This window comes from Gadus chalcogrammus, chromosome 1, assembly GCF_026213295.1.
Source record: "Gadus chalcogrammus isolate NIFS_2021 chromosome 1, NIFS_Gcha_1.0, whole genome shotgun sequence".
Taxonomy (NCBI): domain Eukaryota; kingdom Metazoa; phylum Chordata; class Actinopteri; order Gadiformes; family Gadidae; genus Gadus; species Gadus chalcogrammus.
In genome coordinates this window covers 25,559,990-25,586,322 of record NC_079412.1, presented here as the reverse complement: position 1 = coordinate 25,586,322, position 26,333 = coordinate 25,559,990, and the positions used below count along the sequence as shown (strand labels likewise).

Below are 26,333 nucleotides of genomic sequence, written 5' to 3'. Positions count from 1 at the left end.
TTGTATCATTGGATATTTTGAATAATTATTAGCTATTGCATATATAAACCCACACATGCATAATCCCATTCACAAATATATACATGTTTTAACAATACTTGCTACACTTTTGTAGTTGATGTTATTTATTTAGTTTAATTGATTATTTATGTTTTTTCTTGAAGTGCTATTTTTTTTTACATTACATACATTGCACATACTGCACCCCTGAAATCTTCAATATATACGTTATAAAACAATGTACATGGGGTGAGTAGTGGTGTAAAATAACGTGATTCTGCAGTGGGAGCATTATTTGATAGAGCCAATTGGTCTATCCACATACTGTGCAACGTGCGATGGTACAGTAGGTCAGGGTTAGCATGAAGGAGGCAACATGCGAGATTCTCCTCACGGTACTTTTAGTATACTATAGCTTTTGACCATACCACGCCAGGTCTCCAGGGCACTATATATATTTAACACACCGGTGGAAAGTCCGGGATTCCTGCCTACAACAAATCAGTAACTAAATATCTCATATTAAAAAGGGAGACTTCGATCGTATACTGCTGTTTATTCTAGCCGAGCGAAAGAGCACGCACTTCTTCACTCCACGTTATCTCGTATATCCAAACAAAAGAGGGAGGCGCTACATATTATAAACCTGACTGTTACTGTACCCCTGAAATTTTCAATAAAGACGTTATAAACCAGCATCAAAATATGCCCGTTGACTTGCGCTAGCCTAGCTAGCCTAGTCTCCAATGATAAAGAACACCAAGGCTAACTTGGGAATCAGGCCCTATGTCCAAAATTCCGAACTACCCCGTCCGTTAGTATTGTCCATTGCTGAATCTTACAGAAACAACCCATACGAATGGCATATATATATAAGAAAATGTACTCACCGAAGCACTATTACTGCTGCTGTTGCCGTTGGACATGGCTAAATCTGTTTTGCCTTCCCGCGTGAGAGAGTCAGGTATCCAACGACGCGCACACTCGTTTGACCACGATCTAGCATCTAGGATCGATTGCTCATTCTTGGATACCCGGATGTTAACACTGAATTTCGTACACTGAATTTTGATGGTGACTTTGGCGGACTGAATTTTTGGACGTTGAAAATATTTGAGTTGAATATTTTAACGTTGAATATTTTAACGTTGAATTTTTTAACATTGAAAAATAAAGGTGAATATGATATATTGAAAATGTAAAGAGTTAAATTCAGAGGCAAAAAATTCAGATAGGTTATTTCAATGCATAAATATTCAGTGCTTATAATTCAATGTGTTTTTATTTTCAAAACCCGATGGCACAGATTTACTTCCATACTTTCTTCTCTGCCTCTCCATATTGAGGTACGTGTCATCAGATGACAATACGGTTCAAATGAAGACACTCTGGCGCTCGCCTCCAGGGCGTAGTCGAGGGGGCGGCCACTGGAGCGCCGTGTGGAGAGGAGGGGGGAGGGAGGCGAAGGAGCGGGGGGGCGCCTTATCATTGACGTTCCTCTGTTATTGATCATCATATAATGTACAAAAACGCTGTTAAATACAGAAAATGCCGACTCAAATAATTTTACTTCCATCGCTTTGGCGCCCCCTCTGGTGCGGCGCCCCTATGCGCCGCATATAGGCCTAGTCAGTGCATACCCACTTTTCTGCTACAGGCTGACATGAACCACGTCACCCTCGATATCGCAGTTTCACATCTCTTCTCTCTCTATATGATAGATGGCTCTGACCGAACCGTTGCTTAAAACAGCACAAAACACATAATGCGAATATGCACCGTTCTGACAGTGATGTGCGTCCTTCTGGGTAAGTAATTAATGTACGAAACAGAACGACACTATTACGAGTCCTTGTTGTGCTCGGAGGTGAAAAGAGAGAACGGGCAGAAATGCAATGACCTCATGGATTCGAGGTGGACCTAGTCACAGCCAAAGATGGGCCTATGGCACAATTTGATTGGCGATATTGGGCAATAACCGGCAATATCCCATATCGTTTGATTGGCGGTAACTCCAAGATTAGCAGCACATTGTCGGACAGTCGGTTGAAAATGAGTCGGACTGTGGAGACGGAGGAGACGGAATGTATTGGGTATTTGGGTCCGATATCCAATAGACATTCCGTACGTATAAAGTTACATGTTTTGCCTTTGATTTTTTACATGCAAAGCGTATTGCCAAAAAATATATAGTTAGCGGACAAATTACAGGCCACGGGTTGTTATCAGCCACAGTGGCCATGACGTGTGGTGATCCGTTTCATGTTCTATTTGGCCCGTTGTCTAAGGTATGCCCACTCTGTAAGCGCAAATGAATGTGGGATATCTTCAGAGGTCGACTCGAAGTTGATTGCATATCATCAAACATGCATTCTACCTTTTGTGCATTATTCTACATCACTCTGGAGGTCAGAGTGAGATTTATGCTGGGTTCATAGGAAAACTATTTAGATCTTTATTTTTAATTCAGTTTCACTGACGGCGGGAGTTTCAGAGTGTGGAAATACCTTATAAATAAGGCTTACTACATCTAGTGTTTCATTCTTCTTCATCATGTCTTCCTTATGTATGTATGCATGTACTCCATTAGGCAGATAGATAAAAATCATAAAAGAATCGAATCTACTCTGTTTGACCAACTCGTATCTCTGCCTATATAGTAATACATTTGTATTGGGGATTGCTTTAACATGTTATCATAACAAAATGCAATAGAGGTAAATATTTTAATGAGCAACACCATTTCTAAAATGTATATCGGCAAACACATACGCCGATTCAAATCTATCTGTGATTGGCCAATATCGACTGATAAAATCGGTCAGGCTCTAATATATATATATATATATTCATATTCCAGCACCCACCACTGCAGGAGAAAGCTGCCGGCCTATGGAATATGATGTCAGTGGGATATGTTGTCCAATGTGCGATAAAGGTAAATATGTATGGCCTATAGAGATATTGCCTGGATTTCAGACGATGATCCAATTAAAATGAATAGACCACATATTAAGAAAGAAGAACAGTTGAGAACGAATTCCTGTTTGCGTTCAACCACTGCCTTGGACCGCCTATCAACTAGCTTAACGATGATCGATAAGAAATACTTACTGCATGGCACAATGGATTAGTACTGTGTATTTATTACACGGTTGATTCCTCTTACCGCTCAAATGTCTTTGAGTTCTGTAAAATGAGTATAATTTTAACATGTAATTCCCACCAAGGGGTAGGTCTACTTGTGCAGGTACTTTTTCAAACCTACAAAACCAAAATGATGCTGTAAAATACAGTACATAAGAAACAGATTATTTAAATCCGGGTCTCCAGTGGCTTGTGCTGATTGTGTTCTCCTGCTCTACAGGAAGTGTTGTGAAGCGAAACTGCACCCATGGCTCGAGTACGAGCTGCACGCCGTGTGAGAGAGGCACGTACATGGACATGGCCAGTGGACTGAGCCGGTGTTACAGCTGTCGAACCTGTAAAGCAGGTAGTGAACAATCTTAAAGGTCCCATGGCATGCTACATTATGGATGCTTTAAAAAGGTCCCATGGCATGAAAATCTCACTTTATGAGTTTTTCTAACATAAATATAAGTCCCCCTAGCCTGCCTATGGTCCCCCAGTGGCTAACACTTGCGTTCGATGTAAAACGAGCACTAGGTGTTCTGCTCGCCTTTGAAAAAACGGAGGCTCAAGTGTTCTGATTTGGAATGTGGTCCCTTATGTCGTCATAAAGGATCTAAGCTCCTCCCCTTTCGCTGCATTGCCCGCCCAGATCATTTGGCCCGCCAATGAGACAAGACCGTGTGAGCACCACTTGTGTGTGTGTGTGTGTGTGTGTGTTTGTGTGTGTGTGTGTGTGTGTGTGTGTGTGTGTGTGTGTGTGTGTGTGTGATTACACACACTGTAACGCAAGTGTTTGCTGTTGGTGTTATGGCGCTGTTACGTATTTTAAGCACATAAGCTGCCCCCACATGGCCACTAGGAAGCAGGATCGAACACACAAGCTGCATTACCCCCACATAGCCACATGGGAGCAAGATCGAACACATAAGCTGTAATTACTATACATAGCCACAAGGGGAGCAGGACCCGACATACAAGCTGCAATAACTACTCCAGCCACAGATGGCAGCACCTTGAGACGAGTGAAGAGGGCGGAGCCAATACGTCAGGCCACGCCTACTTGATACAAACCAGAGCGGGAGTCAGATTTGAGGTCAGAGACAGGTGGCAGCCCCATTGAGAGACCCGGGGGAAGCCCCGGGGCTGGAGGATAGCTCTGCGGTATTTTTCTCCACACGTGTTAAATACAATTCCTCCCCTTTTTGCTTCATAGTTAGCATACCAAAATACTTTAACAAATAAAGTGAGTTAAAAGCGACCCGGATTGGACTACTTACTTACAAGAACACGACATTGCATAACACCTAGGTTCTTTGACGTCTCTTGTATTTACACAACAAGACTGTAGTTGGGGTTATCTCAGCCATGGTTGAGAAGGAATTGGCGGAAAGGAACTTTGGCTTTGACTCCCTGAAGTACATGAACTGTGACATGCTGCCTGCCGCCGGTTGCCGCGAGGCACCACCGCCGCGAAGCACCACCCAGCAGCGGGCAGCCGGCAGCAGGCAGCGCGCAGTTCTGTCTACTACAGATTGATGTGGAAGTGGAAGAACCAGAGACGTCGGAGAACCTGACGAGGTCCTTTGTGATTCATTATATCGTCTGGACGTGCACACAGCTTTTGGCCGTGATAATATGTATTATTTGATATAGATATCTATGTATTATATGATATTATTTAGATAAAGAGCTCCAGGACTGTAACGCAAGTGTTGTACACTTCCTTGTTATTTGGATAAGCGTTCTGCTGTTGGTGTTATGGCGCATAACACGTCGGACTCTCGTCTCTGGTATTTCCACAACGAGACTCGTAGTGGGGGTTATCTCAGCCACGGTTGAGAAGGAATTGGTGGGAAAGGAGCTTTTGGCCTTGGCTCCCTGAAGTACATGAACCACGACATGGAGGAGAAAGGGATTGTTGCCCGCGAATGTCTCCCGCTTGGGCACCGCTTCCCGCTGCCGAGGGACCACCGCCTCGGCGCTGCAGGTGGCAGTGGTGCCTAAGCGCTGACCGGCGGTCCCTCGGCAGCGAGGCTCCGGCGGGAGACAACCGCGGTCAACAATCGCAGAAAACAAACCCTTTCTCCTCCATGTCGTGGTTCAGTCTACTTCAGATTGATGTGGACGTGGAAGGACCAGAGACGTCGGAGAACCCGAAGCGGCCGTTTGAGATTCATAATATCGTCTGGAGGCTCACACAGCTTTTGGCCGTGATAATATGATCATATGATATAGATATCTATGTATAATATGATATTATTTAGATAGAGAGCTCCAGGACTGTAAGGCAAGTTAGAGTCGCAGTTCTGATAAATAAAATGTAGAAAAATACAAACTTAAGATATGGGGGGGGCCTCTCCCAACCGCTAAGCACACATAAAGCTGTTGGAAGGCCGCACTCGGTCACAAGAAGCGCAACGTCTGTCACCTCCCTGCACCAGCCCATTCCCCAACAGCGCCATGGAGCAGGAGGTAGGCAGCACAGCAACTGGCACCGGCAACCATCTGCTTGCTACCCCTGGAGTCAGCCTGCTGCAGGCTGCCCAGGCCATCCTCCAGGAGGAAGATGGGGAAAGGCCCTGGGATGTCGCCCTGGGAGAGCGTGGCCTACCGAGGGCTTTTCCAAATCCTCCAAGGTGCTACCAATGCACTGCTATTATGCCATATCCATACGCCATGCGCCTTTTTTCAACCATATCCATTGGTCAGCTATTGGTGAGTTAAATGCACTGTGTGCCTTCCGCAGTGAAATTGTTGTCACAAAATCTGGTTCACTTCTCTTTTCTGCTCTTCACAACTCTCAAATCGTACCTACAGTGCTATGCTGTCGCTATTAAAATGACTTTTATATGACCCACAAAAATGCATGTTGATTATGCAAAGTTTCAAAAATGGTATTTGATATACCCCACATTTGCGGCCAAACTAAATTCCTATAATTTGGGAATGAAAAAAAAAAGTTAAAATAAACAAGAATGTAACTGCATTGAAATGTTGACTTGTTTGACCTGTCAGAACAAGGTCTGGTAGCAGAACGGGAGTGCACCAGAGAACAGGACTCAGCCTGCACCGTATTGGATGGCTTCTACTGCCAGGAGCCCAACCAGGAATCAGGCTGCACTCTGGCTCAGAAACACACCCAGTGTAATGCTAGCCAGATGACTAAATTACCTGGTAAGGGAAATACTCTGGTAGTTACTACTATAGTACTATTACTATTACTGGTAGTAATAATTACATCACAAAGTATTGGATTTGATTGTAAATGCTTGTGTGTTGTATTTCCACATGTTTTTGTAGGAACCAGGGGCACTGACACGGTCTGTGAGGACTGCAAGACTGGATATTATTCTACAGGTGGTAATAAATGTACAGAATGGAAAAGGTGAGTTATCTCATTGGGTCATTTATTTATTGTATGAATTCAAGGCACTTTATTTACTATAACGTTACTGCATTATAACACCAGGCCTATTAAAAGGGACAAAGGTCTCCAAAAGAAAAGACTACATGAAAAGGTAGCCACAATACTGGCTAAGCAACAGTAGGCCATGGAAAGAGAAATTAAATGAAAGAATATGGATCTATGGATTTAAGGTGTCTGTCTGTCTGTCTGTCTGTCTGTCTGTCTGTCTGTCTGTCTGTCTGTCTGTCTGTCTGTCTGTAGCTGCGGGAATGGAAATGTGCTGCAAAAGGGAAGCCAAACCAAAGACGCGGTCTGCAACACAGCCCCAAGAAGACATCACTATGTTGTACTATTATCAGTGCTGCTGCTGTTGTTGCCTGGTTAGTTAAAGGAGACATCAGGTGTCAAATGGATCTGGGATATGTTTGGTATGATAACGAGTTGGAATGCTCGTTTGGGAGCAAAAAAGCGCACATAGACGTATTCTTAAGTTGGCTGTTTTTAGCCGATTCTACCAAAACGCTATAAACTTGGAACGATAGGGGCATGTCTCATGGTAAAAACGAAATCACTATTTTAAACCACTTCCAAGGCTAGAAGTAGCCCGACACTTCTTTGGTAGTATAATAAGGGTCTTAACATGTAAAACAAGGCTTGATTACTTTGTAAGTGCAGATTGTTTATTAAAAAGGATGGGTAGATTGGCGAACACAGAGCTTGTGACATCCGTCAACAACACGCAAGCTCTGTGTTCGCTAGGGGTGTAACGGTACACTACACGTATTTGTACCGAACCGTCACGGTACAGGCACTTCGGTGCGGTTACAGAGGTATACCGCAATACGTAAATGTGGCGTACATAGCGTTAATATGGCGAATGTAAAGGCTTGTTTTGCGATGCAGAATTTAAAACTTGAAGTAGGAGTTCCACGTAGTTAGTCATTCGATTGTGCTACAAGAGCTACATGTTTCACTTTTATTATGCTAACGAAGTGGTTTTGTGGGTTTTCAACATGTTAAGTCATCGTCCCCATAGATAGATAGACTTTATTGATCCCTTGGGAATGCTCCTTCAGGGAAATTCAAAATTCCAGCAGCGGTAGTACAGACAACTCACAAAAACGAGCAAGAAAAACACACACTAAAATGCATCAAGACATGATATAAATAAACACATTTTAAGAAGAAGCAGCAGCAGCAGGTGTTAGCAGCAATTATATCTTATTTGTGTTCTTGTTTAATAAATGGAGTGTGTAGCAATAAATAAATAAATAGATTATGCAAGCTCGATCAGTCTATCCCAGTGGTTTTCAAACTGTGGGGCGCGCCCCCCCTGGGGGGCGCCAGAGTTCTTCAGGGGGGGCGCGACGTGAGAAAAAAATAAACCCGAAGAAAACCCTGAAAGACGATGATTCAAATCATCAGTCGTACTTCAACTGTAGAAGTAACATAACTAAATCAATTTTCAACCGTTTATCTTCGTGCAAACCATTTAACAAATCTACACACTTGTATCTTCAATAATATCGAAACAGAATTTCGATATCATTTAAAATGTCTTCAGAATCACAGTTTTAGTTTCATACTGCTTCGTTTTCAGCTGTTTTCATTGAAGACGTCAGCCCATTCTGATACACCTACTTCTAGACATCGTAACTCATTCCTTTTTCAACCGTTTACCTTCGTTCAAACCATTAAACAAATCTACACACTTGTATCTTCAATACTATCTAAACGGAATTTTGATAGCATTTATACTTTTTTCAGAATCACAGTTTTAGTTTCAAACCGGCGTCGTTTTCAGTTGGTTATAATTTTGAGGTCACCATAGCAACGCCGGTAAACAAACCCCGCCGAATAGTCGAATCTCTGGACTGAAAAGGCAGATCTGATTCGACTCAGAAAATTCAGAGTCGGGGACCCTGAATGAATCTGTAAACTGGCAGTTTACACAGATTAAGATGTTCAAATGTATTTAAAAAGGTTAAGCTAAAACATGCTTAGATAAAGTTGTTACATTTTGTTGTTTAAAAACGCAAAAAGATGTAATGTTTCAGAAATATGTTTAAAAAATATGTTAAAAAATTTGTTTCAAATGTTTCAAAAATATGTTCCAAATGTTTTAAAAATTATGATCGGAGATGTTTGAAATGTGTAAAATAATTAAAATAGCTTTCAAAACACAGGTATTAAGAAAAAAAATTGGGGGGGGGGGGGCTCAGCTGAATTTTTTTCTCTGAGGGGGGGCTCACTCTCTCACACTTTGAAAACCCCTGGTCTATCCTATTTCTATTTCTCTTTATCCACTGTACTCCCCCTGCTGCCCCCCCCCCCTCCTCCTTCCAAGTGCAGAGTTGTGGAGCGTAATGGCACGATGGACAAAGGAGTTTTTTAGTGTGTTGGTGCGGCATCTGGGGAGGAGCAGCCTGTCGCTGAAGGAGCTTCTTTGGTTGCTGATGACAGTGTGCAGAGGGTGGCTGGTGTCATCCAGGATAGCCAGAAGCTTCTTTGTGGTTCTCTCCTCTGCCACTGTCACCAGACAATTCAGCTTGAAGCCGACCACAGAGCCGGCCCGCCTGATGAGCTTGTCAAGCCTGGAGGAGTCCCTCTTGGTTGTGCTGCCTCCCCAACACACCGCAGCGTAAAAAAGGATGCTGGCGACCACCGACTGATAGAACATTGACAGAAGTTTACTACGGGTTTAAAAGATCGCAGCCCCCTTAAAAAATACACTCAGCTTTGGCCTTTCTTGTAGAGGTGGTCGGTATCCACCTCAATTAAATTAGAACAACAAGGTCAAGGTGTGGCCCCCCCCATATCTTAACAAGGTGTGGCAAGAGCAATGGGATAGGGAAAATAAGGGTCGGTTCCTGCATAGAATTCAGTGGCAGATGGTAACAAGGAGACAGGGCTACTGTAACAGAAGATGTGAGTTTATCATCAGAAGACTACGCATAGGGCACACATGTCTTAACCACAGTATGAATATCATAGGCAAACATGAAACAGGGGTCTGCCCAAAATGTAATGGAAGAGAAACAGTGGAGCATGTTTTACTACAATGTGAAGCATACAATTTGGAGAGAAGGGAGCTGTTGAAAAATGTTAAAGCTTTGGGTCTAACAAGCTTGACCTTAGAGGGTTTACTCTCCTTTTCCACACTGAGACCACCGGCATGGAAACATGTAATGACTTATCTAAAAGCAACAGGTTTGACCGATTATAATTTAATCTGTTGTTTTCTATTTATATGAATTTGTTTATTTACTTTTGTTCTTTTGCATAGTTTATAACGTATAACCTCCATCGAAGCTCTAAACCAAAAGTAGGTGGCGGTAAAGCACCATATTGGTTTGCCACCGCCAAATAAACACGAAAGAAGAAGAAGAAAAAGAAGAGTTTGCAGGTGTTTTTCTGAATTTGCATGCGTTTTGGCATTTGCAGCGCACGTGTTGTGTAGTTTCCAAGTGTTGTGACCCTTCTCGGCCACCGTAATTTACGGAATACCAGGAACGCACCTGTTCACTTGTTAAAAAGGCCCTAAACACATAATGCGAATATTCGCCGTTCTGACACTGATGTGCACTTTTCTGGGTAAGTAAGAAGTGTACGAAACAGAACGTCACTATTACGAGTCCTTGTTCTGCTCGCAAGTGAAAAAAGAACGGCTGAAATGTAAACAATGGCATTATGGACTCGAGGTAGGCCCAGGTAGGCCGTACTGAACGCCCTCTCGTGTGATATTGGGTTAGGGTTTCAGACGGGGTTTCAGACGGCGGGAGTTTCAGAGGGTTTAATTATCTTGTAAATTATTCTTACTACATATAGTGTTTCATTTGTCTTCCTTAATAAGGATGTTAAAGCTAACCCCAATAACCATGATGTATTACTCCATAAGAAGATGGAATAAATCATTAAAAAATCGAATCAACTGTTTGACCAACTCGTATCTCTGCCTATGTAGTAATACATTTGTATTAGGGATTGCTTTAACGTGTTAATATAACAAAATACAAGAGGTAAATGCTTTAATAAATCGACACCATTTCTAAAGTTTTCATATCGGCAAACGCATACGCCGATTCCAATCTATCTGTGCTAGGCCAACATCGGGCCCTAATATATATACACATTCATATTCCAGCACCCACCACTGCAGGAGAAAGCTGCCGGCTTATGGAATATGATGTCAGTGGGATATGTTGTCCAATGTGCGATAAAGGTAAATATGTATGGCCTATAGAGATATTGCCTGGATTTCAGACGATGATCCAATTAAAACGAATGGACCACATATTAAGAAAGAAGAACAGTTGAGAACGAATTCCTGTTTGCGTTCAACCACTGCCTTGGACCGCCTAACAATTAGCTTAACGATGATCGATAAGAAGTATTAACTGCAGGGCACAATAGATTAGTACTGTGTATTTATTACACGGTTGATTCCTCTTACCACTCAAATGTCTGAGTTCTGTAGCATGAGTATAATTTTAACATGTAATTCCCACCAAGGGGTAGGTCTACTTGTGCAGGTACTTTTTCAAACCTACAAAACCAAAATGATGCTGTAAAATACAGTACATAAGAAACAGATTTTTTAAATGCGGGTCTCCAGTGGCTGGTGCTGATTGTGTTCTCCTGCTCTACAGGAAGTGTTGTGAAGCGAAACTGCTTCACAACACTTCCTGTAACAACACTGCGGGTCTCCAGTGGCTGGTGCTGATTGTGTTCTCCTGCTCTACAGGAAGTGTTGTGAAGCGAAACTGCTTCACAACACTTCCTGTAACAACACTGCGGGTCTCCAGTGGCTGGTGCTGATTGTGTTCTCCTGCTCTACAGGAAGTGTTGTGAAGCGAAACTGCACCAATGACTCGAGTACGAGCTGCACGCCGTGTGAGAGAGGCACGTACATGGACATGGCCAGTGGACTGAGCCGGTGTTACAGCTGTCGAACCTGTAAAGCAGGTATACAATCTTAAGATAAGTGACATCAAAGATGCTGTATGTAAGTGTAGAGTGTTTGTGTGGTTGATGACTGGCTTAAGCAGCCTCATCTGGCCTGAGATACCGCACCCTGGAGGTCAGAGTGAGATTTACGCTGGGTTCTTATGAAAAACATTTAGATTTATTCTGTTTCACTGACGGCGCTAAGGAGTTTCAGAGTGTGGAATTATCTTGTAAATTATGATTATTATATCTAGTGTTTCATTTGTCTTCATCAGCCATTGCGCTTCTTCATAGCTTTGTACGGTAAAGCACTTTACATGCATTCCATGGTGCATTCAACTCTACCTTGTAAACTCAGAAAATGTACTGTAACGGCCATGATTGCAATGCATGCGATATGCATGCTCACAAATCATTTTCATTAACTTCTAAAATAAACCGGTTTTCCAGCATCGCCATCCTGTGGCCTTGTCTGGGGTAGCCCAGTAAATGTCACTTAGGTGGACTGCGGCAGCTACTTAGGTGGCATGTACCAATCCACATTGTTACACTGGCGCCCAATGTGGGGCCTCTCCCAACCACTAAGGACACATAAAGCTGTTGGAAGGCCGCACTGGGTCACAAGAAGCGCAACGTCTGTCACCTCCCTGCACCAGCCCATTCCCCAACAGCGCCATGGAGCAGGAGGTAGGCAGCACAGCAACCGGCACCGGCAACCATCTGCTTGCTACCCCTGGAGTCAGCCTGCTGCAGGCTGCCCAGGCCATCTTTCGCCTGTAAGATGGCCTGGGCAGCCTGCAGCAGGATGGGGAAAGGCCCTGTCGCCCTTGTGCCTACCGAGGGCTCTTCTCGGTGCTACCACTGCAGCCCGGCTTTTAAGCCTCCACAAGCCCAAGTAGGCTTCGGCCGGTGATTTTCCGCCAGCGCCAAATTGGCGTTGGGGGTCGGTAAAAGGAGGAGCAAGGTAAAAGTCACCTAGGTGGAGTGTGGAATGCGCTTTGCTACAGTAAGATTTAAGAGCTGTTATTTGAGTTAGAAATTCAACCATATCCATTGGTCAGCTATTGGTGAGTTAAAGGCACCGTGTGCCTTCCGCAGTACAAGACTATTTAGATCTCGTTCACTTTTCTTTTCTGCTCTTCAACTCTCAAATCGTACCTACAGTGCCATGCTTTCGCTATAATGCATGTTGATTATGTGAAGTTCCTAAAATGGTATTTGATATACCCCACATTTGCGGCCAAACTAAATGCCTATGATTTAGGAATAAAAAAAAAAGTGAAAATAAACAAGAATGTAACTGCATTGAAATGTTGACTTGTTTGATCCGTCAGAACAAGGTCTGGTAGCAGAACGGGAGTGCACCAGAGAACAGGACTCAGCCTGCACCGTATTGGATGGCTTCTACTGCCAGGAGCCCAACCAGGAATCAGGCTGCACTCTGGCTCAGAAACACACCCAGTGTAATGCTAGCCAGATGACTAAATTACCTGGTAAGGGAAATACTCTGGTTTTAATAATTACATCACTTAGTATTGGATTTGATTGTAAATGCTTGCGTGTTGTATTTCCAACGTGTTTTTGTAGGAACCAGGGGCACTGACACGGTCTGTGAGGACTGCAAGACTGGGTATTATTCTACACCTGGTCTTAATTGTACAGAAGGGAAAAGGTGGGTTATCTCATTGGCCTATTTAGTGGCAGGTTATTGCATGAATTCAAGGTATTTTATTTACTTTGCTATATTTACTATAACATTGCTACATTATAACATCAGGCCTATTAATGAGACAAAGATCACTTCTCACAAAAAAAGAATCCATGAAAAGGTAGCCACATTGTCAATACTGACAGTTTGTTCCTGCTTGCCCAACCCCAGCAGCTGCGGGAATGGAAAGGTGCTGCAAAAGGGAGGCCAAACCAAAGAAACGGTCTGCGACACAGCCCCAAGAAGACATCACTATGATGTAATATTATCAGTCATGCTGTTGTTGCTGCATGGTTAGTTTAAGGTTAATGCTTGCTTGCTAATGGCCAAATCACACGTCTGCATTCAGCCCGTATGCAAAGATCTGTTTCTTTACCAAGGGAACGTAGGCCTAGTATTGTATGATGTGTTTCTTTTATTTAATATTTTTGGTTCGAAATAAAGACAAAATAATAATTAAAGTTGCAAGCAGCATTTTACTGGTGCCAAGCCTAAAGCCGACCAATAAGACCCTGTCAGACCATTAAGACCCTAACAGACCATTAAGACCCTGACGCAAACCAATAACACCCTGTCAGACCATTAAGACCCTGACGCAGACAATTAAGACCATTTTTGACTCGTTGTTTGGAAGTTAATTTTGGACGATATTGAGCCTCTGGCGGTCATGTCATTTTGTCAATCAACTTGTTTTTACTGAAGCAGTTGGACCTTTAGTCTCCAACAGCCAAATATGTTGGTCCCTCTCAACTCAAATATTCCGTCTATGAACTGTGGTGATTTTAGTCACAGGCCACATAATTTCGATGCCACGCCCTAATTGGAAATATGTTGACTGTACCTTGTTCAGAATTTGATTCTCAATAACTTTTCTATTGGACTCAAGATCATAGGAGTCCCTTTTGATGCTGAGATAAGCATTTAAGTCTTTTTTTGTTTTAAACCACACCCTTTTTAGAAGTCAATGGCTCCTTGGTGCTTTAATCTTTATTGTACAGACTTCGCTTTATGTCAGATTGAAGACTTTGGTCCATAGATGATACATGCTAAAGGATTTTGTTCCAAGTGAAGAAACCTAGGAAAAAAAAACATTTAGTGTTTTTAACATAGTTCAAGTTAGTCGTAAATCCATCCAAATAAAGTCATAGGTTCTTGAGGCATTTGTTCAGCATGAGGATATGCCTGTGTGACCAAAGTTTCATGACTCCTAAGTCAAAGCGTTTTTCATATTTGGACTGTTGCTTTAGCGCCACCTTTGGGCCAATCAGTGTAATATTTGCTCTCTGCTAATCTGGAGTCGGCCTCTACAACTGTAGTAAGTTTCATAAAAAGCGTGCGAGCGGTTTAGGCTGTGTAAGTCAAACGTGGCGGAATAATAATAATAATTAAACTAACAATTACAATAGGTTGCCTTCGCACTTTGTGCTTGGCACCCTAATAATAATAAAAACACTAACAATTACAATAGGTTGCCTTCGCACTTTGTAGTTGGCACCCTAATAAAAATACCAAAACGCCAGTGCTTCTAGGCCTAAGGCTACTGTAATTATTTGTATGCGTTTACTCTCAAATGTAACATTTGTAAACATGTTATGTAATTTAGAAAGTGGTTTTCCAAATCCTATATCGGTGTTTTTCTAATGCTTTTTAAGTGTCATTCGGTTCTTCATTAAGAAGACTTTGTATCGACAAACTCTTAGCACTCATGACGTAACTATACTATTGCTACAATGTGTAAAATAATGTGTAATAAAATGTGTGTGTGTGCGCGTATATGCGTGTGTTGATTCCTATAAATACCAATATGGCTTTTTTGTACATGTTCTATCATATGTTTGTGAAGTTTCCCTTAATCAACCACTGTATTCTTACACTTGCCTCAATTAACCTCTTATTCAACCAAATGTCATCCTTAACAAATGCAACATTTCCACTGACAACATTATTCTGGGCTGAAGCACAAGATGCATCCGCAAGGAACATTTTACATGGCGATTTGCCTCCGTAACACCGTGGTTTGCAAAGTGGTATTATGCTGTCAACACAACTAAAACCAGCTTAGTCCTGAGCAAGTCGCCTGCCGGAGAAACAGGTGTGTTTACGCAACCATGGTCAATATGAGCCTCAAATCTCCACCAAAAGGCAAATTGAACGATTTACATTTCGGGCATTTAGCAGACGCTTTTATCCAAAGCTACTCACAATGAGTACATTTGTCCGAAGACAGAGAATAAAATAAGTGCCTAAGAGGGGTTAGGGGGGAAGCTATGCTGAGCCGAGGTGAACTCTGAACTCTGAACAAACCAGCCACCTGGATGTTCATGGATGAATTTATAATAGCATTACCTTGGATTCTCTCCGCTCAGCACTTTCTGGAATGGAGCTCTGATGCAGCAGTCTGTTAAGTTGTCATGGAAAGGCTGTTTCATTGTCAGCTATAGACAAACGGCCACATCTTAAAAGAAAAAAATGCTAGGGCACCAGTAGTAATAAACAAGGTCATGTTTCGGATATCGTATGCAAGTTCAACAGGTTTGTGTTATATAGGGCTGTATTGGCATACATGGAAAAAAAAAAAGTGGATTCTGGAATCCACTTTTGAAATGACATAATATAAAGTAACTACACATTTGAGAGTGAAATCTTTTCAAAGTATAACAACAATTTTGGTTCACAAATGACAAACCTTATGTTGCAAAGTAACATTTAAAGTAGGTAGATAGGTACATATTATAAACCAGATCACCTTAAATAGACAATAAATCACCAAACTCCAAAGTCTGACTTTGTTGAACATTGTGTGTCTCTTATCAAGATATTGATATGTAGACACCGCTCTTCGACTTTCACAGAACATCTGATCTCATTAAACTCTGAGCTAATACTTTATGGTTGGAAAATAAATCATACAAATGTCCTCATGCAAATAGCTGCACCTTAAATCAACAACCGTGCAAAGATGCAAAATACCAACAAGGACGTATCTCGTCGCGCCCCATTACCTCATCTCAATCTCATCCTTCTCTCAGTCATCATCCTTGCATCCGCCATCCTATAATACCAGGAGGTACAGAGATATAACCTAACAATCGCTACCTATATTGGTCAGACCTGAGGCAGTATGTCTATGGATGTGGGTACGCTTTGGGGCTGGCTCCTGCTCCTCTTGACTGCGGTGGGATCTGGAGCTGAGTTCCAGAGAAATATGCTGAAACTTCAGGGGGACTATTACCTCGCTGGCTTCTTTCCGCTCCACGACAATATCCGGACCAAAAGGGAAAGGCCCATCTTGGAAGACTGCAAACTGTAAACAACAACATTGATTTGTTTTTTAATTATTTATATTGACTCATTCAGCCTTTACAGCAATATGTGTATTTAGGGCAAATCAATTGACTTAAATTGCTTTCCAAACTTGTTTTTTTATATCCAGAGGAACAGAAAACAAGCATGGCTACCACCTCGCCCAAGCCCTGAGGTTCGCTGTGGAGGAGATTAACAACCGAACAGGGCCGTACCCCAACCTTCTCCCAGGGGTACGGCTCGGCTACCACCTCTACGACACCTGCGCCATCCAGGCTGGCGTCTTGGCCAGCGTGAATGTGATGCAGGACCAGGAGGAGATATTGAGGCCGCTACCAGGCTCCAGTCCGCCCGACGACAGCCCCATGGTCGTCATCGGGCCGGACAGCAGCAGCAGGACCATGCCCACTGCCGTGCTTTTGGGGGCCTATCTTGTGCCTCAGGTATCCTGTTGTTACTGGGACTTTAGTCAGCACCTTGTGCCTCAGGTATCCTGTTGTTACCGGGACTTTAGTCAGCACCTTGTGCCTCAGGTATCCTGTTGTTACCGGGACTTTAGTCAGCACCTTGTGCCTCAGGTATCCTGTTGTTACTATAGGACTCTAGTCAGCACCTTGTGCCTCAGGTATCCTGTTGTTACTATAGGACTCTAGTCAGCACCTTGTGCCTCAGGTATCCTGTTGTTACTATAGGACTCTAGTCAGCACCTTGTGCCTCAGGTATCCTGTTGTTACTATAGGACTCTAGTCAGCACCTTGTGCCTCAGGTATCCTGTTGTTACTATAGGACTCTAGTCAGCACCTTGTGCCTCAGGTTTCCTGTTGTTACTATAGGACTCTAGTCAGCACCTTGTGCCTCAGGTATCCTGTTGTTACTATCGGACTCTAGTCAGCACTCAGAATTGTAACGGTAGTGAGAGTGGATACAATTTTGACCTTGTGGTTTTATAGTAATGAACGAAGGGCATTAACATTTCTTTAATAGTTAGAAAAATATATAAATAACGAAAAGATGAATCATTTATTTAGGTTAATAAGACAATAACTAAAATGTTGCAACCGTCTCATGCCTTGCATAGATGCACAGTTCTCATGTACACTGTGACCATAGTTCTTGCTATCAGGCCAATCCAACGGGTTGCTCCAAACACTACAACTCATACTTAGATGTGGTCTTTACCACTGGATGGGTTTCTTTTATATGGTTTGTTTCGTATACATTTCAATCTACCAAGATGACTGTCCCATGACGTGTATCACCGGGCACAATCTTTCAGATCTCCTACGAAGCATCCAACGAAATGCTGAGCAACAAGGCGGTCTACCCGTCGTTCTTCCGCACCATTCCCAGCGACACGATCCAGGTATCTGCTATGATACAGGTCCTGAAGCGCTACAGGTGGACCTGGATCGCCCTCCTGGGCAGCGACAACGCCTACGGGCTGCAGGGAATGCAGAGCCTGTCCCAACAGTCCGCCTACCACGACATCTGCATCGCCTACCAATCCGTGCTACCCCGACGCACGGCTGCCAACACCCAGATGCTGAGGAACATGGTGGATGCCATCCTGAGGACCAACGTCAAAACCATCGTCCTGTTCTCCAGCAAGTCCCGACTCCAGGGCTTCTTCCCGTTGGTGGTGGAGCGCAACGTGACGGGGAAAATCTGGCTGGGCAGTGAGGACTGGATCGCCTCCGCCCTCATCGCGGACATCCCTGGTATCAGGACCCTCGGCACCTTCCTGGGAATGTCGGTCAAGTTCAAGGTTATTCCTGGTTTTGGGGGTTTCGAGAGGAAAATGCAGGAGATGTCGAGGCATATCGACCGCAGTGAATTCTCCAAGCTTCCGCTCGGCCCTCTGGGCGAGTGCCTTCAGACCTCCGACGGGTACGTCCTGGCGGCCAGTGATCACCCGATGGACTCCTACGACTTTGCGTCCTCCTTCAACGTGTACAGGGCGGTGTATGCGGTGGCTCATGCGCTGCACAAAATGCTAGGGTGCGACGTCGGAGTGTGCCAAGCGATGACCATTAACCCCTGGCAGGTGAGCTGGAGCACGTGAGATGAACAGCGCATGGTTGGCTAGTACAAGGGAAACCTATTACTGAATACACAACAAATGATGAATGGATAACCGGCCACTGGTTTACCAGAAGAGGCCATCCATCGCAAGCCCTTTTAAAAAAAAATGTGTGGGGACATCACACTTGGGAGAGTCCACCTAAGATGTATGTTGACAGAACAGCCCATTGTACCAGTGGTAAGTGTCCACTGGGTAGGCTGGTACGGTAGTGTAGTTATCTATCATACATCTGGTTGGAAACTCCCACATGTGACAGCTAGGGTTAGGCTAGGATGCATCAGCCTGTTTATCAATCATTTTGTACATTCATCTTTTTCCGTTCCCCATCAGCTCCTGCCACTGCTTAAGAAGGTCAGGTTCAGCGTGGGCAACTCATCCATGTACTTTGATGAGAACGGAGACCCGCCCACAGGATATGACATTGTGGCCTGGCTGTGGAGAGGAAGTCAGTGGATTGTCAAAGAAGTGGGCTCCTACACCCCTTATCCTAGCTCGCTGACAGTGAACACCTCTCTGATCGAGTGGTCCCTTCCCGCGGACGCCACGTCAGCAGGGCCGGATGGACAGGTGTTATGTGATGTTGTTACATAAAAAGAAAATCTATAATATGAATTCAGTCTAATTCAGTAGTTCCCCGCACTTTTTTTTAATGTATGGTCCCGTTTATAGGTTGGACATTGACCCTCATGCATGCCATGCATCTTCTCTCACACGTATTGTTTAACTCGATTAACCTCTGCCGGTAATATCCGTGTCCCAGTGAACCTATTTTAGTCGTAATTAGTTCGTGGGAATGATTCATAAGGCATTCTGTTCGATTATACAGAGGCCTTTTAAACATTTTAAATGACACTTAAATTATCATTTCTGTCTTACCCGATCTCAGCGTCGGACCCTCTCTTTGCATATCGGGTGACCGCAGGTTGAGAACCCTGCAAAACACCCTACAGAATCACTGAAACCGATGTTTCCCGGTGGGTTTCCTCCAGGTTCCTAATTCCATGTGCTCTCCAGACTGTGATTTCGGCCATCGAAGACTGCAGACTGGACAACACAAGTGCTGCTTCGACTGCCTGGCCTGTCCCGCTGCTACATTCCTCAACAAATCCGGTAAAATAAGTATCATACATGAAGTGCAATGAGTAGAATGTAGAAATTATATATGCACTATATTTGGAACAAGAGCCGGGGTCATTTAATGTTGCAACAAGAAGTATGGACAAATTGAGACAATTTTACATGCGGTTATGCGTGCATTAATAACAATGCATGCATGCGCGGTTTTCACCAGCAGAGGGCGCCATTACAACGTGTCATACACTGAATCAACGGACATTGAGGTTCATTGGTCCCTCGTAGATGAATAATTTTAAACGCCCTATTACGGCATTTGGATGTTTATTATTTTTAGAAAGTCGTAGTTTGCAGTATGGCATAGAATGTTTAACTGAAAAATATTGTGAGACACCACCGCAACTCAAACCCTTTACTTTGACTCCATCTTTAACTTTCCTCCCCCCCAGGAGCCTCCAGTTGCCAGCCCTGCCCTGAAAAGGAGTGGGCGCCCCCGAAGAGCGAGAAGTGTCTGCAAAGGACCCTGCTGTTCCTGGCCTGGGACGCCCCCCTCTCCGTCGCCCTGCTCCTCCTGCTGGCCGCCACTCTGCTGCTGACCACGGGCTCGGCCGTCATCCTGCTGCTCCACCTCGACACCCCGGTGGTCAAGTCGGCGGGCGGCCGCACCTGCATCGTGATGCTGGTGTCGCTGACGGCGGCGGCGGCCAGCGCCCTGTGCCACTTCGGCCTCCCCACCCGGCCGGGCTGCCTCCTCAAGCAGCCTCTGTTCGTGGTCAGCTTCGCCGTGTGCCTGGCCTGCGTCACGGTCCGCGCCTTCCAGGTCGTCTGCATCTTCAAGTTCGCGTCGCGGCTGCCCATGCTGTACGACCGCTGGGCCAAGAACCACGGGCCCGAGTACACCATCCTGGCGGTGTCGGCCGCCGTGCTGTGCGTCTCGGTACTGCGCGTGGCGGCGGACCCGCCCGAGCCCTCGGCCGACCTGCGCTTCTACCCCGACAGCATCGTGCTGGAGTGCAGCCACACGCTCTCGCCGGGCTCCTGGGTGGAGCTGGCGTGCGCCTCGCTGCTCAGCGGCCTGTGCTTCACCCTCAGCTACATGGGCAAGGACCTGCCGGCCAACTACAACGAGGCCAAGTGCGTGGCCTTCAGCCTGGTGGTGTACATGATCAGCTGGATCTGCTACTTCACACTCTACCTCATCAGCCGGGACGCCTTCACCATGGCGGTCAACGTCTTCGCCATACTGTCCAGCGTGCTGGGCGTCTTCGGCGGCTACTTTCTGCCCAAGGTGTACATCATCATATTCAGACCACAGATGAACACCTCGGCCCATTTCCAGAACTGCATCCAGATGTACACCATGAATAAGCAATGATTAGAGTGTGTTTCAAAAGTGCTAAACCCCCCAATCTACAGCTATAGTGATCCCAAACAACTTTAACAAGCGCCTCACAAACATGCAGTAAACAGTTAATCACAGTGGGGGTGGCTTAGCGGTTATAGCTATAGACAATAGGTTGTGGGTTTCGAACCCACAGGTATACCTGCAGGCATCCTTGAGCAATATGCCTAATCCCTACCTTCTCCTTAATGTGTTTATGAATGCACTGTATGTCGCTTTGGATGAAAATAATCTATAATAGGGAAAAGTACGAAGGCAGATGTCATGATGCTGCCCAATTAAAACAATTTGGTGATGAGACCTCTTCCAAAGACACATTTATATATATATATATAATAACAATAATAATAATAACAATACATTTAATTTAGAGGCGCCTTTCAAGACACCCAAGGTCACCTTATATACCTTAGGTATATATATATATATACCTCACAAACATGAAATAAATAGTTAATCACAGTGGGGGTGGCGTGGATTAGTGGTTATTACTATAGACAATAGGTTTGGGGGTTGCCCCGTCCTATATATATATGTATATGTGTTTATAACATTTTCCGATGTGTAATTTTCTTTTGTAGGAACATAAGAGGAAATGAGACTTGTAATACCTCCTTCCTTATCTAATAAATGTATGAATTGGATTATTATTTTATCTTAATGTTTGTTTGTTTCTAAACATATAAAACACATACCCACAGACACACCAACCCCAGAGTGCTTCTCGTGGGGGGGGTTGTTGGGGTGGATATAGGACTGTGTTGTGGAGGTCAACAGGTCAGCCCTGCTGACTGGGCGCGGTGTGAGTATACTCCTTGCTTGACTTTCCCACAGTCTCTCTAGCCACCCTCAGCCTAAAACCCTTAGTGAACAATACAAGCGTGCTATTGGCGAAATAGATGGTTGACTGAGCCTCATGGCGATCGCCCATAGAGGCACAGCCACTGGGAAAGCGGTCAGGGTTTGTATGAGCTTTGTATCTGAGTTTCATCTACAAGCCTTGTATTTGTCACTGATTAATCTGACATTTTTAATTAATAAAATAATCGTAAAAAAAAATACTGACCTTTTCCATACCTGTCTTATCTACAAGCCTTGTATTTGTCACTGATTAGTATACCATTTTAATAATTAAATAATCTTAAAAAAAATAGTGACCTTATCCATACCTGACTTATCTACAAGCCTTGTAATTGTCACAGAATTAGTATACCATTATTTATTATTTAATTAATTGTTTAAAAAAAAAAGTGCTTTTCCTCAACAGACTGTCTGCAGTGGAAAATAATATAATTATACATTTAAGAGAAAATAAATACATAAAGAAAAATAAGAAAATTGCAATCAACATACGTGAAATGTGATATTTCCTGAGGCAAATGTTCTGCGATAAATACTCTATTATGACGCCATCACCCAAAGGGTGTACATAAATGTAAAGGCTTCCTTATCTGGGGTCATCTTTCATTAGGCACTGCTTCCACGGCCCCGGCTCGTCCTAATGGGATTCACGCAGGAATGATTTAGCCCCGCCATCACCACCTGATGCCCCTCATCTCAACCCCCCAGGGCCCTGTCCCTCATTCAGGCTCTGGAGCTCTGGTTCAAGTGGGCTGAGGGAGATAAGGACGCAGTATCTGCACTGTATCTGATAAGACATGCAGTCCATCACCTCCATTTGATCCCCACCTGATGAATGATCACCATGATGGGGTTTCTGTTTTTATCTGTGCCGCTCACCTTGTGAACACCGAGAGAGAGAGAGAGAGAGATAGAGAGAGAGTGAGAGACGGTAAGAGAAAGAGAGTGACAGAGAGGGACAGAGATATGGATCTGCTCCTCTTGATTGCTGTGTTTGTGGTCCCTCTGGTGTCCTCGGAGTGTGGGAACGGGAGCCGGAGCAGAGACACATGCAGAGGTTGTTGATGCCGATGCCCCGTCCTATAAAGAGAGGAGGCTCGAGCATCAGTCCTCAGTCCTCAGTCACTCAGACCTCGGAGAACCTGCCCCGTGACAACACCTCCATGGCTCCCTGCTTCGGCTCCGACTCTGGACACCCCGGCCGCTTCCCTGGGAAAGACAACCTCAGAGTAAGTAGAGGCACTCCGTCAGGGTGTAATCACCTGCTAGACCTAGGACTAGATCTTCTTGTATTGTATCCACGCACAGCGGCTCACCTCCATCGCCTTTCTCTCAGCAGTTGAGGAAGCCCAGGGTGGAGAAGATGCGACGGGACCGCATCAACACCTGCATCGACCAGCTCAAGCTCCTCCTGGAGACGGAGCTCCACCAACAGGAGCCCAACGCCAAGCTGGAGAAGGCTGACGTCCTGGAGATGACCGTGTGCTTCCTGAGAAGGCAGCTCATGCGCACGCCCGGAGGCCTGGACCTGCTCTCCTCTGTGGGACCCAGTAGAGAGACCTCCGTCTCTGCCGCTCCTCCTCCTCCTCCTTCTCCCTCCTCGTCTCTCCATGGTCTCCGGCACCAAGAACATCAGGGGGAGCTTCTCCTCCTGGCCCAGAGAGACTTCACCTCATCCTCCTCCTCCATCATGTCCTCCAGCATCTCCTCCACCCACAGACCCACAGGCAGCAGCAAGTCTCTGGTCTGGAGGCCCTGGTAGTAGAGACGCTCTACAGCAGTAGAACCAGACCCACAACATCAAGAATGGTCTCTCTTTTTGGGGGAGGACATCATCGTTTTCAGACCCCCATCTTCCATGGTGGGTCACTTTATGGTACATCATATTGATGGAAAAAAGTAGCAATAATGTTGTACGGTAAGGCTTTGTATAGCTTTGCCTTGTAGGAAATATTTATTTCCCTTCTGAGATCATTCCCTGATCAATTAACAGGGTAGTGTCGCTGTATCCTCTCTGAGAATATCCTATGTACCGGGGGTTTTACCTCAAGAATGATTTTAAGATTATGTACAACTGTGAGGCTTTATGCTACATGAGAATGATACTATACCAAAGCAGCCAAGTCCTTTATTCAGGATTATAGGATATTTGTGGCCCAAATACTGTATATGTGGTTTAAGTTGTTAAGTTGCAATTCTTTGCTATTAAGTTGCTATGCAATTTCAATGTATGTCAAATTGTATCTCAAGGTAGGAAGAGATTAGTGACTGTCGATGGCTGTGTGCCGTTAGGACAGATCTGCCTTTCATAAAGGTGCATGGTGCTTGACAGACGTCAACAGGCTGTAGTTTGCTTTTGCAGCAAAATTGGTTGTTTTACATGACAAAAGTATGTATCCAGTACTGTGTATTGTTGGTGTTGGTGTGTGGTATTCACTGCTATTGTAATATATTATTCAATGTTTTGAAAAATAAAATAATGTTAAAAATATCCTATGTATTCTGTCTGGTCCTCTCACAGAGACATGAATTGGCGTTCAGAGCAAATCTCCAAGCGGAAGGGATTTAATATCAAATGTGAAGCCCAGCCACACATTCCCAAAACACACAACAAATCAGTGTTGGTGTAGATGTTGAATAGGGCAGTGTGCATGTACCTTTACATGGCTAATCCGTACAGTGACTTGCTAAGCCAAGTGTCCTATCTTGGAGGTTGGTCCCCATCATCTAGGAGTGAATCGTCCCGGGTCTGGTCAGTTTTAAGGGTGTTCGACAACCAAACCAAAGGGTTCTGTGTTTAAACCCCGATCTTTACAATCTACCTGTCCGCACCTTTGAGAATAGTCTCTACCTGCTCATCAAAGGCAGGGACGCGGGAATTGGGGGTGCTTAGGGTGCTGCAGCACCCCCCCCCCCTGGCGGCCTCAGGCTCTAACTGCAAGTGAGAAGGTTTTCTGAACAAATCAATACTATTTTTTTTTTTTTATAATTTTATCATACAACATGATTTTATGATATTTATCATATTATCATTTCATTTTATTTAGAATATTGTCTGAGTAGGCTGACGTAGGCTATGACGCACAACGCAGAACTGTCGATGGCTGAATATCGAACTATGCTGATTTTACATAAGCATGTTGGTGTTCAACATCTGTTGTAGTGAACATTCTAAAACTGGTGTAAAATGTTGCTGCCATATTAATAGACACGTTGAATGTTATCGTTATGATTCTGGAATCCTGCACGTAAACTGGTTGGCAAAAAAAGCAATAGTATCTGTCTGCGTCCTGCAAGACGGAGGCGTAACTTGTAGTAGGAGGCGTAACTTGTACTAGGAGGCGTAACTTGTTCTTTTCTAAATCGCGGTCCACGCAAGATCTTTCTATTTTCGCGGTAAACAAAAAGCGTTGTAAATCACGTAAATCAATAAAAAACAACAGTGTTACCCCTTATGTTTTTTTTCATTACGACCAATAAAAAACGACAGTGTTGCCCCTTATGTTTTTTTTCATGACGACCAATAAAAAACGACAGTGTTACCCCTTATGTTTTTTTTATGACGACCAAAAAAAACAACAGTGTTACCCCTTATGTTTTTTTTCATGACGACCAATAAAAAACAACAGTGTTACCCCTTATGTTTTTTTTCATGACGACCAATAAAAAACAACAGTGTTACCCCTTATGTTTTTTTTCATTACGACCAATAAAAAACGACGGTGTTGCCCCTTATGTTTTTTTTCATGACGACCAATAAAAAACGACAGTGTTACCCCCTATGTTTTTTTTATGACGACCAAAAAAAACAACAGCGTTACCCCTTTTTTTTTTTTTCATGACGACCAATAAAAAACGACAGTGTTACCCCTTATGTTTTTTTTCATGACGACCAAAAAAAACAACAGTGATGTTTTTTTTCATTACGACCAATAAAAAACGACGGTGTTACCCCTCATGTTTTTTTTTATCACGACCAATAAAAAACGACAGTGTTACCCCTTATGTTTTTTTTCATTACGACCAATAAAAAACGACAGTGTTACCCCTTATGTTTTTTTTCATAACGACCAAAAAAAAGAACAGTGTTACCCCTTATGTTTTTTTTCATTACGACCAATAAAAAACAACAGTGTTACCCCTTATGTTTTTTCTCATTACGACCAATAAAAAACGACAGTGTTACCCCTTATGTTTTTTTTCATGACGACCAAAAAAAACAACAGTGATGTTTTTTTTCATTACAACCAATAAAAAACGACAGTGTTACCCCTTATGTTTTTTTTCATTACGACCAATAAAAAACGACAGTGTTACCCCTTATGTTTTTTTTCATGATGACCAAAAAAAACAACAGTGTTACCCCTTATGTTTTTTTTCATGACGACCAATAAAAAACGACAGTGTTACCCCTTTT

At 43.8% G+C, this 26,333-nt stretch overlaps 4 protein-coding genes across 10 annotated transcripts; all 4 read left to right on the top strand.

Annotated features, from left to right (window-relative positions):
• Window positions 1-1,647: 1,647 nt before the first annotated feature.
• LOC130388767 (tumor necrosis factor receptor superfamily member 14-like) lies at window positions 1,648-8,718 on the top strand. 3 transcript variants are annotated; one of them, XR_008896464.1, is made up of 7 exons: window positions 1,648-1,808; window positions 2,861-2,938; window positions 3,368-3,493; window positions 6,148-6,306; window positions 6,433-6,517; window positions 6,800-7,855; window positions 7,896-8,718. XR_008896464.1 is itself a non-coding variant. In XM_056598281.1 (6 exons), exons 1-6 carry the CDS (start codon window positions 1,766-1,768, stop codon window positions 6,921-6,923), a joined length of 615 nt encoding a protein of 204 aa, XP_056454256.1. In that variant the 5' UTR covers window positions 1,648-1,765; the 3' UTR covers window positions 6,924-8,718. The 3 variants fall into 3 exon arrangements, 1 of the variants encoding a protein (XP_056454256.1); XR_008896465.1 differs by having other exon boundaries at window positions 3,368-5,604; window positions 6,800-8,718; XM_056598281.1 differs by having other exon boundaries at window positions 6,800-8,718.
• A 721-nt stretch (window positions 8,719-9,439) lies between these two features.
• On the top strand, window positions 9,440-15,585 carry LOC130388745 (tumor necrosis factor receptor superfamily member 14-like). Of its 5 annotated transcripts, XR_008896458.1 has the most exons (7): window positions 9,440-10,132; window positions 10,683-10,760; window positions 11,378-11,503; window positions 11,936-12,172; window positions 12,820-12,978; window positions 13,073-13,157; window positions 13,368-15,022. XR_008896458.1 is itself a non-coding variant. In XM_056598254.1 (6 exons), exons 1-6 carry the CDS (start codon window positions 10,090-10,092, stop codon window positions 13,489-13,491), a joined length of 615 nt encoding a protein of 204 aa, XP_056454229.1. In that variant the 5' UTR covers window positions 9,474-10,089; the 3' UTR covers window positions 13,492-15,010. The 5 variants fall into 5 exon arrangements, 4 of the variants coding, with proteins under 4 accessions (XP_056454247.1, XP_056454229.1, XP_056454221.1 ...); XM_056598254.1 differs by lacking the exon at window positions 11,936-12,172 and having other exon boundaries at window positions 9,474-10,132; window positions 13,368-15,010; XM_056598246.1 differs by lacking the exon at window positions 11,936-12,172 and having other exon boundaries at window positions 9,474-10,132; window positions 13,365-15,010.
• A 337-nt stretch (window positions 15,586-15,922) lies between these two features.
• On the top strand, window positions 15,923-21,054 carry LOC130388722 (taste receptor type 1 member 1-like). Its single transcript, XM_056598207.1, has 6 exons — window positions 15,923-16,499; window positions 16,627-16,939; window positions 17,773-18,540; window positions 18,910-19,024; window positions 19,594-19,689; window positions 20,103-21,054. Exons 1-6 carry the CDS (start codon window positions 16,315-16,317, stop codon window positions 21,026-21,028), a joined length of 2,403 nt encoding a protein of 800 aa, XP_056454182.1. The 5' UTR covers window positions 15,923-16,314; the 3' UTR covers window positions 21,029-21,054.
• A 1,932-nt stretch (window positions 21,055-22,986) lies between these two features.
• LOC130387029 (transcription factor HES-2-like) lies at window positions 22,987-23,678 on the top strand. Its single transcript, XM_056595995.1, has 2 exons — window positions 22,987-23,145; window positions 23,256-23,678. Exons 1-2 carry the CDS (start codon window positions 22,987-22,989, stop codon window positions 23,676-23,678), a joined length of 582 nt encoding a protein of 193 aa, XP_056451970.1.
• The last annotated feature ends 2,655 nt before the right edge of the window (window positions 23,679-26,333 follow it).